The sequence below is a fragment of the Scardinius erythrophthalmus genome (assembly GCF_964197995.2).
Source record: "Scardinius erythrophthalmus genome assembly, chromosome: 2".
In the NCBI taxonomy this organism is placed as follows: Eukaryota; Metazoa; Chordata; class Actinopteri; order Cypriniformes; family Leuciscidae; genus Scardinius; species Scardinius erythrophthalmus.
Window position 1 is genome coordinate 32,170,248 of NC_138222.1, and position 16,098 is coordinate 32,186,345.

A 16,098-nucleotide genomic window follows, 5' to 3' on the forward strand; every position below is an offset into this window, starting at 1 on the left:
GATTTTACATTTTGTTTGACTGACGCAGCATCGTTTTGGAGTATATTATTTGGAGATTTCAGTCCTTTTATTCTACATTTCGGGGAAGAAACTATATCTTTAAAAGAATAAACCCGGACGAGAGTTATGGAGATGCCGATGAAATAAAACCTTTATCTCCGGGTCAAATGACCGCTTTCACTCGTTCTCCAATCTAACCACCTTATTTATGACATGGAAAAACGGGGACTCCACAGCGTACTTTATTATTTCATTCTGAATGCGTCCCTGCTATTCTGTGTAAAAGGTGAGTAAACTTGGCCAGATTTCTAGTCTCTCCCACGTTGCGTATTTACTCAGCGTTACTGCACAGTCTGTTGAGATTCTCCACTTTTTTGCTTCGTTTTTTTTTTTTTATTAATGCACTGTACTTGGTTAAGTTTAATAGCTTTTTCATGCCAGATCGTTGCATGTTGAGGCTGTAATTGAATGAAAAGATAATAGGCTACGTGTAGAGAATTGACCATGCTCCCAACTGAACCATACTATTATACGCCTACTCAAATCAGATTCAATTTATAACAAAGGTGTTAAAACACACACACACACATAAATGTTAGTCACATCTTACATATATAGGCCTTTTAGTAGGCTATATATATTCGAGGGGTTTCTTTTAACCAAACTATCTGTTATTGTTGATGTGTTTTCTTCATAAGCCACATTTACTGAAGTGCCCAAAGATGTGAGTGTCGGTGAGGGCGAGGACATAGAGATGCCGTGCGCTTTTCGAGCCGTCGGAGTCTCGCCGTTCTCTCTGGAGATTCAATGGTGGCACCTCAAGGAAGCGGCCCCTAAAGAGCTCGCTCACGAACTGCAAATTAGCGCTCCGGCCAACAGAGCCAAGGTAATGGGGCTTTCGTTGTTTTCAAAGCTGCCTAAACACATACATTTTCAGTTTAAGTGCTTATTCGACTAGTAAGAGGACTGCTGTTTGAAGGCCGCCGTGGGATGTGGCAGGGCTTTGCGTGCAGATGGATCCCTTGTGATGAGCGATCCCAACTAAACGCACTGAGGCGATGAGTTATTAATTTACGTCGTGAATTGAGTTGTGTTGTGTCTGTGGGTGGGCATTTACAAGGAGGATACGAGCGTGATGTCATGTTTAATGATAGATAGAATAAATAAATACATAAATAAATAAATAAACAAACAAATAAATTAATGTGTTTTACCCTCCGATGCATGGTTCATAGGCTGCAAGAAAGAAAAAGAAAAAAAAAATCAGAACTTCAATTACTGACAGACCAATCAAATAAAAAATAAAATATACTTTTATCAATGAAGCTGAAGGTCTCTTATAGCCTATTGAAAGTGACAAATGAAACACTAGATGTCAGTTGAACCGGTAATCGGAATTCTGATGAAACGCGAAAGGGAACTGTTGCTGTCCATGGTGCTACTGCCAAAAGTGGGCCTCTCGTTCACTGTTAATTGTATGGACTTTCATAGCTTCAATAAAAGTTGCCCACTGATATTATGACACGAATAGCCTAATTAAATTACTCTTTCTGGCTGCTTATGTTGTTTTGATGTGATCTATTACAGGTTACCCACCGGGACGCCACGAAAATAAGCGTGAGTATAACAATCTGTATTTACAGATTGTATTTTAGAACAACATTATTGTAGGCTATGTGATGTTTAGTAGAAAACGAAATTTTCTACTAAACGAAAATTTAAAAGAAAAAAAAAACATACTATGTAATTTAAAAGAGATAACTGGTAAAAGAACGCTATTGTGACGTTCCTTAAATTCTACCGGAGAAGCTCAGCTGACATGTTTTATACGAATGATTAATACCATAGACGTATTTAAATTTAGTTAAAAACGTATAACTAAACCATATAACTATATATACATTCATATATATAAATACATATTCTACACCCTGGATTAGCTCAAATCCTATTGCTCAATTGCTATCCGCCAACCCCACCATTTCAGACATGTTTTGTTTAATGGTAAACAATATGAAACATAGGCCTAATGGTTAATAAGACTGGGTTGCACAAATCCCTGATTCATGTCAACAAAACCTGTTGTTTCTTTGTGAGCAGACGGTGAGGGTCCAGGGCAACGCCATTTCCCACAAGCTCAGCCTATCGGGTGTGCGGAAGGAGGACGAGGGAGTGTATGAATGTCGGGTTTTGGACTTGTACTCTGATGAGACTCAGGAATACAAGGTGCAGGCCACTCTGCGCGTGACACCGCGCGAGGGAATGCTGGCCGAGGAGGCCGTGTCTCACATCCAGAACCGATGGCCACTGAGGAACAGCAACACAGCGACGGGTGGAAGGGCCACTTCTGAACCGGGCCAGGGTCAGGGAAAACCCCGCGTGCCTCCGCCGGTTGGAATGGGACCCGCTCCCTCCTCAACGACTACGACGGGATCTGCAGTCAAGTCGTCTGCTTCGCCTCGGCCAGGCAATTCATCTATCCAGAGACAACAGCACGGATCCGGTGAGTGACAGTACAACAGCGACACCGAGCGGTCGAGTGAGGAAAAATAATCAGGTGTTCAAGAGACTTTATTAATGGAATTAAATTATGAAGCCATAATGTAAAACAAATTGATTTGGAGTTCTTAGTGTATACTGTTATGTGGCTCATATTGAATTTCAGAAAAATATTTTTTTTTTTATTAAATTACTGAAATAGCCTATACAATTAAGGCCTTTAATTCTGATGTTATTTCCAAGATATTAGCTTTTTTTTTCATAATATGAGCAGATTTAGCTTTTGACATGGCTCTTTAGAGTGCTTTCTATTTCTGATATATGTTTAGAAAAAAAAAAAATGTGTGTGTGATGGGAGCAATTCATTTTTATTGCCCTACCACTAAAATGTGTAGGTGAATCCTGTAGGTCCATAAACATTTTTCATACTGCACTAATGATATTTTATTTATCTTAGTCCTAAGCCTAACCCTCCCAGAACCGTCCTTGCACTTATATAGATTTTCATCAAGACATCATTTAGTATGTTTATCAAACTGTTTTTCTCATGGGGACATTTGTCTGCCAACCCCCACTCCCTGCTTTCAGGCTATCACAGTGCGGACATTTGGTCGCCACGATGTTGGAGATTGTTGACCCACGCACACACTTATCACTGAAGCACATCACGGAATAATCACATTTGCTGGAAGGTTTAATTTGTCACCCTTCCATATCAAACCTCTGTCTGCTCAGTAGGCAGTCCGGGAGAAAATTGTTTGTGTGTGTGTGTGTGTGTGTGTGTGTGTGTGTGTGTGTGTGTGTGTGTGTGTGTGTGTGTGTGTGTGTGTGTGTGTGTGTGTGTGTGTCTCAAGCAGGAAGTGGCATTGCAATCTGTCCAGCCTCAGAGCATCAGTCTCGACCCTTCTTGTCTCTTCATGACCGTTGTGCAGTGTGACAGAGGAGGTTATCAAGATATCACCTTGTCTCTTTAACTCTGGCCTCAGGGGTCAGGGCCTCTTATTTATTAGGGTCTTCATTGGAGATTTAGAGGCTTGGATGTGTTCTGACTCTCGCTTCTGTCACTGCGGGAGAGAATCCTGCAGACAACGGAGGGCGATTACATCAAGTCTCTAGCTGAGCCAGAGGAGTTTGTTTGTGGCAGGGATGCATTACCCTGCAGTGACTTACCTTGCTGTGGACTATAGACTGATACAGTGAATTCAGAAGTAGTTTCAGTTATAGTGGTAGTTAACAGTCTCATGTCCCTGTCAATAGTTGCGTTCTAGGGCTGCAATGGTGAACAAGAACTGTTCATCCCATTTTATAACTGTAACATTTCACTTCTTCTCTTGAGGATGTTAAGTTATGTTTTAGATTTTCACAATATATATATATATATATATATATATATATATATATATATATATATATAGTTAAATATGTTTGAGATTCTACAAGCCTGATCAGCAAAGCAAAGTAATCCAATTATGTGTAACATGAATTTACATTTAATTTACAAATTTACACTACTGTTCAAATGTTTGAGGTCGTTAAGATTTTTTATGTTTTTTAAAGAAGTCTCTTATGCTCACCAAAGCAGCATTTATAAAAGCAGTATTATATGTGAAATAGTACAGCAACAACAACAAAGGCAAGGCTGAATTTTCAGCATCATCATTACTCCAGTTTTAATGGTCCTTTAGAAATCATTCTAATATGCTGATTTTCTGCTCAAGAAACGTTTAATTTTATTATCGATGTTGTAAACGGTTTTGCTTAATATTTTTGTTGAAACTAAAGAATCCTTTTTGATTTTTTGGTGAAAAGAAAGTTCAAAAGAACAGTGTTTATCTGAAATAGAAATCTTTTGTTTCTATTAATGTTTTTACTGCCACTTATGATCAATTTAATGTGTCATTGCTAAGTAAAGTGTTAATTTATTTAAAAAGCAATCTTACTGATTTTACTTATCTGAACAGTAGTGTATACCTTTGAGGCTTCAACAAAGTTCCATGTGCAAACAAAGTAAAAATGCCAAATGTTTAATAGACTAGTAAATTGAGCTTTTTTATGCAATCTTTCTTGATGAAGAAGCTTAAGTAGCGGGATGCATTTGATGATACATAAAACTGTGACGCATGCTGTTTTGGGACCATGACAACTGTGTGTATATATATACAGTACATCCATGTGTGTGTGTGTGTGTGTGTGTGTGGGAGTGACTGTGTGTGCGCCAACATGCATTGCTCAGCCAGCCCTGTCGTTAGTGCAGCCAGACATGGAGGCAGCCATTTGGCGAGCAAGCATGTCGGACATTAAGAGGGCCAGTGCTCTGATCCTCCACAGTATATCTTTCCAGGCTTTATCCCTATATCTCTCTATTTATTCGGATACCTCATGCATTATTGTTCTCCGTGAGAATGGGTTAAATTTAGGATTGTAATGCAAAATCAATTAACCATATCTATTTATTTTTTAAAAAACAGGAATATGTTTTTGTATAATTAGGTAATTTGCCTTTGCTCAGAAATACAAACCATGGTTTAAAATCATTAGTGCTTTGGATCAATGCTAATTTCTCCCTTATTTTACATGACTGCAGATCACAATAACAGGCATTATGGTATAAAAAAAAATATATATATATATATAAATGTATTTGTTTGGTTTAAAAATAATTTAAAAAATAATGTTTTAGACTATTGAAGAGCCTCTATATTACACTTATGAATGTGGAAAGGGATTTTTAGGCCTGTCTCTCTCACAGAGTCAGGCAAATTGATTCAAAACCAGCCAACCAATGCTAGTTTTATGTCTGTAAGGGACCGTTCGGTATTTATGGAAAGGACCACTGGAGGAAAATAGGGGAGGGTCATGTATTTTTATTCTTTGTTGAGGGGGGAGGGTCATCCAACTTTTTTTAGTCTAGGGGGAGAGTCACCCAACTTTTATATTCATGAAAACAGCAACATTTCAAAGTGGCTTGTTTGCTGCATATCTTTTACATGTAGCTCCATGCTGCTCTCGCGGGATCAGCCCCCCATCTATATCAGATGGGTTTGACCCAACAAAAATCCAGTGCATCATGTCAGAACAGAACGCCAATGAAATGTTTACCCGCCAAAGCTTTAAAGCACAAGCAAATAATGAACTTTTGTGATTGCGAATAAGTGCACAGAGTCCTGTGAGTGTAACTCTACCGCTGCATTAACATGTGTGATGTGAATGTATGTCGAGTTTTACAGTATTGGGACTGAGGCGCCAGAACTGCAGCTGATAGAATGTGTGCTGTAGTGCGATACTACCATATTTTAGTTTCCACAATAATGTTAGTGAGTAGATATACTGAAATTGCCACCATAACAGTGGAGTGTGATGTGTAAGATGTAGGGCTACCACATCTTTAAATTACTATTAGTATTATTTAAGTTAACATAATAAAATACGTAGACCTACACCAAAAAACTAGTTGAGGATAAATGCGTTAAAATTGGGCAATTCCAGCGTTATGGACATGACATTTGCAGTCAAAACTTGAAATATAAATTCTCAGAAAATGCATTTAATACCAATATATTGAAACGTCTGTTAATATATCCATACTCTCTTAATAAAGGAGTCAAGACATTAGAAAAATATCAGTCTACACATGCGTTTTATATTTAATATGAGGGAAATACACATGTGACGTGACACAAAAAATCTTTAACTTTTAGGTGGCAAAATATTTTTTAGTAATTCTATGAATTACACTGCGCAAACCAAAATATATATATACCCACCGGATGAAGAAGGGTCAGCCTCCACAGAACATAAAATATATATATTTTTTTTTTCCTTGTTCGCATTTATGTGAAGAAAAAAAAAAAAAAAAAAAAACAATGTTACGGACTGACAGTTCTGCATTACGGACATGACTGCTCTGAAAGCGACTTAAAAAAAATCACAGAGACCTCAAACAGAAAGTACAAAGCCTGTCTTTAAAGTGAATTTCGTTTTTTATTAATTGTATCTTAATTTTAATCAATGTGTTATCAACCAATTGCCTGGATTTATTAAATAAGTAAATATAGTAGAAAATAGATAATCATGACATGGAGGCGCCGGCGAGTGAACTGGACTCTTGTCTCATAAATGAACCGAAACTCAGCGTAAGGTAGGCTACTTGCCTCACAGACCTGAGAAATATATAGAAAGCTTGAAATGTCTACTTTTAAACAGAACAATTCAAAACGAAAGAAAACAGACTGCTTTCTGCTTATGAATTGTGCATTTCTCTCTGGCGCGTTCTGCGAAGATCACGACGCATCGTCAACTTCATCTTTGCAGTCGACACAGAAAACACTTGTTTATTAATAAACAATTAAAATGTCTCCTTGCTATATTTGACATATTCATAATCATTACTTTTGCTGGTTCTTTGTGACAGCTTTTAGATGCTTTATTCGCAGCGCCACCCACATGTTGAACACGTCACACCGCATCAGCACCGAAAACATGATTTTTTTCTAATCAAAAATCGTGATACGAACCGAATCGTAGGTTTGGTCTATCGTTACAGCTCTAGTAAGATGAGAAAGCAAGAGTTTATGGTTGTAAAACAAAACAAAAACAATGGCTATCTGAACATCTTTGCCAAGCGCAAACCAGTACAGAAGTAGGCTAATCAATAAATTATCGGGTAGGGTCATGCCTTTTTTCACAATCATTTTGGAGGGTTATAGAAAAATGTATTGCTGGCGAAGGGAGGGTCATGTATTGTTTTACTACAGATCTCAAAACTCCTCCGGTGGCCCCTTAAATAAAAAACGAACCTAAGTGCTTTGGCAGAAACATCTCAAATTTATATTGGCTTTCTCTTTTCCCCCTTTTGGTTAAGAGCTCAGATTTTGTCATTGGAGTGAGAGGGTTAAAGAGTCATCTGCCACATTTGAAGGATTGCACCTTTCAGTTCTGACCACAGTCAGCTTTTGAGGACAGAAAGAAGATTCACCCCTCGCTGCTCACACTCACTCTCTTTCTTTCTCACAGACGCACATCTTGTCTTTTGGAAACATGTATCTGTCACTTTTCCACAGTGTCATCTCATTGAGTGGCAGAAACAATTAATATTAAAGTAATGCCACGGATGGGAGCTGATAAGCTTGGCCTTCTACACACTGTCAGGTGCATCAAATTGCCTCTTGCTGCTTTCACTTCTTTTATTTTGTTATTTTTCCCAGCAGGGCTTGGTGGCATGTCTGTCCTTGCTGGAAAAAGCAGATTAACTCATTGGACTTTTGAGAATGCATACAGATTCCTAAAAACAAAAAGGTTACAAAAATGCTCTCTAAGAAACATTTCCTGTTAATATATTGTTTAAGGATGATGTTGGTTTTTAATCCAGATGCTCATTTAATATTAATGTCAGTGCTTTCTGATTCTATAATTAAGCTCTTTGTGTTTGTATATAGTTTTTTTGTTTTGCAGTTTCAGCAGGTTTGAATAATCGTAATGCACAAGATAATTTTAAGATTTACTCTACATTTGGCTATTTGCATCAGAAAGAGGAATGGGGCAGGCGAGAGGGTGAAAGAGGGAGAGTGTAAAAGGGATAGTTCACTCAAAAAAAGAGAATAGTATCATAATTTACTCACCCTCAATGTCATTCCTAACCTGTTTGGCTTTATTTCTTGTGTGAAGAAAAAAAAAGGATATTTAGAAAAATGTTTTAGCATTCCATACAATGACAGTAAATGTTTTTAACTATGTTGATCCTTTTGACTTTTTCATTGTAAAGACAAAAAAATCTTCAAAATGTGTGTGTGTGTGTGTGTGTGTTTCACACGATAATGCAAGTCAAACAGGTTTACATCGACACAAGGGTTTGTAAACTATTTTTTGGAGTCAAGTTGTTGAGTGACAATCCAAGAGCAAATAGTTTGTGAAAAAAAATACAATGAAGAGAAAACGATATGAGAAGAGGAGAAGCACAAACAGGCTTACGCAATGCCTCTACCCACAATGCATCATGCCACCTCAGGTGACCTTGGCGCCCTTGATAAGTTAATATCACTCCAGCTGCACAGCTGTTTTAATCTAGTCTCTGTTTGTGTGCGTGTGTGTGTGTTCTCAGAACTCTACGTTCTCTCGACATCTAATGCCCTCCGACATCAATCTGGTTATTCTGTGTGTGATAATTATACAGTATGCATGTGTGCCAATCCTGGTTGATTTTTACTTACTTTTCAGCTCATTTTTGCCTCCCACACATTTTGCAAACTTAAAACACCTGTCATCAAATTGCATTCCCCCCTGAGAGCGAGCGCGAGCGAGGTGGGTTGTGGTGGTGGTGGTGGTCACAGACATTTATTCACTGGATAGGTTTGTGCATTGTCACTATGTGGGAAGCACTTCAGCGCTCATAGACGAGGGTTAATTGTTTCATCTTTGCTTCTGTCATGTTGGGACACTGCTTAGTTGTGTACCTGCTGATTCCACTAGGGAAATCAAGGGGAGCATTGTCTCAATCTACAGTAGGTTTTGTTTGGCTACATTACTCAAATAAACAGAGAGAGAGAGAGAGAGAGAGAGAGAGAGAGAGAGAGAGAGAGAGAGAGAGAGAGAGAGAGAGAGAGAGAGAGAGAGAGAGAGAGAGAGAGAGAGAGAGAGAGAGAGAGAGAGAGAGAGAGAGAGAGAGAGAGAGAGAGAGAGAGAGAGAGAGAGAGAGAGTTTTATAGAGGTAAGCCTGAACAAAAGCTTCAGAGCATGAATAATAGATATATGATAGCTGGCTCGGTGTAAAAAGATGTTTAAAAATGGGAGTTGACCGAATAAATGGACAATTCAGAGGAAAATAAGAGAGCTTCATGACTCATTGTCAGCTATTTCAATAGTGCAGTGTCTCTCGAGTTCGTATTTAAACCTGACATGGTCGTAGTTTGTGTTTATTTATTCATTTTAATAACGCTAAGGACGTCAAATTAAGGGAACAATTAACAACAAAATGGTAGTATTTATTTACACAAATTGCTAACCTTGTTGGCAGTGACTGTTTTCACTTACTCTGCCCACCATACTGTAGCTCAGACAATCCCTTGAGACAAACAGCGTGTTACTTCTATTTAGACCTGTATTGATAGCATCTATTACTATTTACACATAGTGCAAACAGGATACTATTTGCTACGCAGTATCTGCCAGTATTTACTACTGTAAATGGGATCTTACTTTGTTTTACACTTACACCAATACACTGTCTACCAACCAGGTGGAAGCAATTTGTCCATCCACACCAAACACAGAAATAGTAGCGCAACGCAATCAATCACAAAATAGCCAGGACAGTTCTTTCTGTTTGCAAATCTTTATCACATTACCGTTTCCATCTGATATTAAATGCTTTTCAAATTAGTCTTCTATGACCAGTTTTATTTGGATTTCATTCTCTACATTACTTTCAGCATCGCGTACTATGTATGAATAGTGAACAAACTATTTTTATATGGCTTACAAACGAGTGGGAAAAGAGGCGAATGAAAAGGATATGGAAGGCAGCTGCAATTTGTCACAACACTTCCCAAAACCATCACATTTTAAGGTGCAGTCACATTAACAAAATTGATAGAAAATTTCATGGGTAAAAAATGCCCATTGTCTATTGTCAATAGTGTAGATGTATGAAACACAGATCACACAGAAGTCACTTTCAAACCAAGCAACTTTCTGTTGAATCATATGCGAAGTCTGTGTGGGGAAACTTTCACCCTTACGCAAAATTCATGATTGCATGGATTCCTATTGAAATGTCACTGAAAAAACGCCTGCACCTTTAGATGACTAGGCGGTGAGTAGATGGCGCTTCACCGCAGTCAGGGACGCATTCTGATGGATGAGCATTTCCATTTCAAATGTGATGTGGTAACATGCACCCTTCATATGTGGTTTCAGCGACCTGATCACAAAACATTTTTGATCCAATTTCCACATGTATTTAAAGGAGCTGTATGTAAGAAATCTATTTCAATTAATCATAAAATGGCCCTGATGTGTCACTAGACATTAAGAAATCATGTTCATTTCAAATACTTATATCACTGACAACAGTAGTATGGCTAGGATATTGTCATTTAAAAAGTGGACTTGCAGCCCTCAACTGATGTTGATGTTGTCATTTTGTGTTTTGGCCTGACGCGCCTCCCTCCACCTATTTACCAATCACGAAGTCAGTAGTGTTTCGGGATCCGGGTTGCCAGCTTTGCTCTAACCTACCCTAACTCTAGTCGGATAAAAATGTCTAACGTTACTAAATCAAAAAGACCTCGTTATAATTCAGAAATTCGTCGTGACAAAGTCCGAAATAAAACCAGAATTTGTATAGGAGATGCTTTTGAAAGATGGAGACGGCTGAAAACGGAGAAGAATTTGAACACAGACGGCAATGTAGCTCATTTTTTCCTGGACAGGTAAGATTCATCTAACTTATGCCTGGCTAACTTGTACTTGATGTCAATGCACATTTCATATATTCATGACAGTCGAACAAAGTTATGCATGTTCGTGCAAAGTAACGTAACGTTAGCTCACATGGACGTATGCTAACATTAGCAATGCATAGGAGCCCGTTTCTCTGTCATTATGCTGAGACGCTGATGAAAACAACATTAGCACGCCCATTATGGCAATTTGAAACGTAATTGAGACAGAAGCCTAACTTTACCTTAGAAAAAATTATTCGACATTCGTTCTTCACGTATATCGTGGACTAAGTTACACATGCTGCAAGTTGACCTGTATTTCACATCACATATTTTAGCGTGTTATGGACGTGTGCTGCAGGGTAAGTAAAAAAATACAGCTGGCCACTTACACTTATAGCATCAGCTAAAAAAATGAATAGCTGTATCTTTGATATTGGTTACACATAGTGACATAGGCTTGTGCTTGTACTTACATTAATGACAGATACATAACGTTACAAGTTAGACTTACAGCTACCGTTCTGTCTGTCACATTCGAGCATAAGTTACATCTTTACGATTATACTGTCACATTCGAGCATGCATCTTTACGATACTGTCTGTCACATACGAGCATAAATCTTTACGATTATATTTAACTAATGACAATTAGTACATTTTTTAAATACATAATTACTTATCAAAATATCTCTCATGAAGCATAAACATAATTAACAGAAAAAAACTTACTGTGCACGTCTCGTCGGAAGCTCATTGAAGCAGCGTACGTTTCTGCTGAATTCAGCTTATCTGGCAACCTCGAGTCAGGGGGGGGGGGGATACACCGCTCTATAGTATTTTTAAAGTGATTGCAGTACCAGTTTTGGCCACAATCCTACATACAGTTCCTTTAATGCTGACCACTTGTGATCGGATCATGGAAAATGACATTCTACAGCTGAAAAGAGTAAAACTAAGAACACATCCATATTTGAAGTTTACATACAGTACATGTGTAGTGCTTCTTCAGGCCCGTAAATGATATGGGTGTGGCCACCTGGAGCGACGTCACAGAAATAGTAACCAAGCAACTTACCAAAAGAAGTTGCTTATGATAACGGATGGTTAGAACAAAAAAAATCTGATTAAAGTGGATGAGATTCTTGCTTTACCAAGTTGCATCTGGTTGACAAAGTGTAAATGTAGTTAGCTGCCAAAACATGCATCCGATAGACTTTAGTCAGATTATACGGCATTTTGAATTGAATGTGGATGTAAACAAGGCAAGCACTGTAGCACGGTCTTCGATCACATTATGTTCAGAACAGCTTTCAAAACTCTTATGTATATTTTTTTCTACTGTTTTTTTTTTCTCAGAAAGATGTTTCATCAAATGAACAATCTATATGTTGCTAAACAACAGTACAATCCATTGAATGTGATGTACTTCTATCCCTCACAGCCTTGTTTTTTTTCCTGTCAAAAATTAAAAATATCATTACCCTGACTAAGGTCTATAACATTTACAGTAACTGATTGTCTTTGTCTTTTATAGGTGAAATGACTAAAACAGGTCAATTGCCAGTATATACAGAATACTGATTGTGTTTGATCAATATTCCCTCTTTTTCAGCCATTCGGGCTTAAATCTTCTTGTTCGCTGAAGCTCTGCTCATGTCCAGAGGGAACAAGTGTCACCTGCCCTTTTTCATTTCCATAATCATTGATTGTGTATCATCATGTTTCTTATTTTCCTTTTCATGGGCTTTCTTTGTATGTGAAGATATCACAATTGCACTGCTTTGTACCACGTTTTTTATATTATAATTCATTATAGATCCATTAGCATCTTAAGTACTTGAAAAGAGAAATCATTCAAAGGTGTCATTGATTTACTATACCAGCCTCCGCATTCACAGGCATGCTGGGATGGCCAAACATATGCCCGCAGCTTATAAAGCAAGGCTTTGACAATCTATAGTCAATTGGATTTTGAGGTGTGCAGAGTGTGCTGCTGAAACTCTATTATCCCTCAGAGGGAGAGGGACACAGCCTCAGCTCAACAGATATGATCACACCATAACCCTCTAATCCTTCATCTTTAGAGTCCACTGCTTCTGATCCTCCAGTGGGCCCTCATGGGCCATTATAGCTCTGCGTAAGAACACCTGCTGAGATCAGAAGAGAGTAAAAACCGCTGATAAAATGACATGTGACTTATTTTTTTTACAAATTCAAGAACGCTGCATTTATAATACTAATGTTAATACTGGTATACAATGATTTATAAGTGGACTGCACATAGATCAGGATGGTTTGCCATCATCAGACAATCTGCATTGCATCAGGAGAAGCTAATGGAGAATGTCAGGTCATTTATACATGGCCCGAGGGCTGGATGGAAGGGAATATTACTGTGAGCTGATACATTTAAGCATTCGTGTCTAGAAAAGAACAGGGTCGGTTAAGAGAATTCTGCTTTTACAGTGACTGGTACACATGAAGACGTAATCTCAAGGTTATGGCAAGACCTGAGGCAGGATCCTTCATGCAGCATATAGTTAAAAGAGTGAGAAAAGGAGCAATGGGAACAAATGACTTAGAAATAAATGTTAGGGAATATTCTGCATGCAGTCAGTCTGCTGAAGACATGCCTAAATTCACATATCTTAAATATCCTTACAATTCAATTCACCAGAAGACAATTCACTCTTTTTTGACCAGCATTAATTATTAAACAAACAATGTGGGCTTTTTTTTTTTTTTTGCAAGCATTTGATTTACCTTTCACATTTCTACAAAACCGAATGAGAACCATAATCCCTCAAAGGTTATAAAATATTATTAAAAGCGGCACTGACCTCGATCACTGGGGTGTGTTCATTAAATATGTTATTAAGCGAACAGACAGATTAATGTCCTTTTCTAGAGGGTTAAATGAGGAAGAGGAGGAGATTACCGATGACATGTGAGTAATGAGCTGGACGCAGAAGCCCTCTGCGTCGATGGTGACTGTAATTATTTTCACAGCAGTCAGGGTCATGACTTTGCCATTTTAGCTGATTTGCACGTCTGTTCGTGTATTCACTTACCCTTGTTTAGTCTAATCTCTTGTGTATCTATCATGTCCCTTGGTAAGAGATTTTCATTGCGTGCAGAGTGACATTTTGAAGGACGATCCTCTGGTTTCAGAAAATGTGTGACCCACTATAGCTCCAATATATCAGGGCTTTAAAGTCCGTTATGTCTTCATACAGTAATACTAATACAAAGTAGAAAGAGGAAAAGCTGAATGTTTCTTTGAGTCAAATCAAGAGTAAGCCCTGCTGTAATGTTTGACTTTGCAGAAAGAGCATGAAATTGAACCACACCGTCTCTCCAACCGCCCTGAACCAACTCAACCAACCATGCACGAGTACAACACCATCCTCTTCCCTCTGTAATAATGATGATCGAAGAGAAGCAGCAAAATAAACTTGGGTTCATGAGACATATGGACACGCTCCAGGAGCCCACTGTAAGACATGCTCCTAGAGCTTGTGTGATGTCGTGCTAGCGTGACGTGCGCGATGTTCCTGTCACGAAGCAGCCTGGCACACCATGCTAATCTGCTTGGGGATGATGGGAGAGTAAGAGTAAAGGAGCGTCGTGAGAAATGACCATGGGAAAATCAGAAAACATACGGCCGCTTCACACTCTAAAAGTCAGTGGCGCTGCAGCCCCGTTAAGCAATGAATCATTACTAGTGTGAGAATATGCGTACATTTCTATATTGGAGGGATGTGTGATCTAAATGCATCCTTCTGCCATTTTCTTGTGTGTTTGTATAAGTGCGTTCATGTCACAATCGTTTTCTGTATTCTATGAGCTGTTGTTGGCTAGCACTCAAAAGGCCCATGGGCTTCTGTTTTGCTGTCAGTCACAGAGATGATATGTCATGTAGTTTCCACACGAGGGCAAGTAGCTCACATGGAGGCCCTATAGGGCTATTATCTCCATGTTAGGAGCGGTGCACCATGTTTTTTCAACATCTCCAGCAGAGCTGACTGCATATCGGTCTTGTAAATTGAGTTTGTCAACTTCGATGGAGGAATGAGGCGATAACAGCAAAATTGCTGTGCAGTTGTTATGAAAGAGCCATTTGAAGGACTTTAATGATGTGAAATATGGCCCACATGCTGAATCAGATTTTGATGCAATAAATGTCCTCAGACTAAAAGCAATGAAGATGCTCTGTTTGTCAAACTAATGCTAATGTTCTTGGTAAATGAATGTTTAAAAAAAAACACTGATGATATTTATTGTGCATGTGATCTAACTGACATTCCTGTCTCTCTCGCTGACATTTGCAGGTTCCGGAAACATGGCAGTCACTGAGCCACTCCTTTACATCACTCTGCTGATCCTGCATAAGCTCCTCCCCTTCCTGTTTGCCTACTAAGAGACCACAGCCAAACAACTTGCAATGATTTCACTTTATGTACCAAACAACAAAGGGAAAATATAACTATGTATCTATAAATATATATAAATATATCTACCATTATGGCACTTCACAAAGAGGGATGGGATATGACTTTGAAGAAAATAAAAATATCAGAATAATAATGAGAAGGGACTTGTGTAGAAGATCTGTCTCAGATTTGGATGTAAATTGGATTCTATATGAAGCATGATGAAAAACAAAAATAAAAAAATTAAAAGGTGTCTATGTGAATTAGAATTTCACAACTGTGTCACACACTCAACTGACATCCATAAACGCTTGCCTTGCCAAATGCATGGCTCTCTTAATTTAATTATTATTATTATTATTTTTTTTTTCAATTATTAATAAGGTCTTTTGGTTTGTTTTCCAGTTCACTACGGTTTTCATTTTAGCATTGTTCTTATTGGAGTATCTGATGTTGAATCATAAATGACGTAGTCTTTTGAGATTGCATTTTTTTTTTTTTTTTTTTCGCATGAACTGGTCTCATTTTTCATTTTATAAATGTGAAAGAAGGCACTCTCTCATGTCAGTTCTTTCTACAAGACTGTGTGTAATACTGTGTATTCTGTTCCCTCACATCTGACTTCTGAGTTCAAGCATTTTTTGTCTCATAATGTATAAAAATGCAACCATATATATTTTGATCAAATAAGGCACATGTTACCATAGTGGTTGTTAGTCACCTCT

General features: G+C 38.2%; 1 protein-coding gene across 1 annotated transcript; it reads left to right on the top strand.

Annotated features, from left to right (window-relative positions):
- Nucleotides 1-213: 213 nt before the first annotated feature.
- Nucleotides 214-15,360, top strand: vstm2b (V-set and transmembrane domain containing 2B; the record flags this gene model as incomplete). The annotated part of the gene is made up of 5 exons (XM_081356339.1): nt 214-286; nt 699-886; nt 1,588-1,617; nt 2,101-2,503; nt 15,272-15,360. 5 exons carry the CDS (start codon nt 214-216, stop codon nt 15,358-15,360), a joined length of 783 nt encoding a protein of 260 aa, XP_081212465.1.
- Between the last annotated feature and the right edge of the window lie 738 nt (nt 15,361-16,098).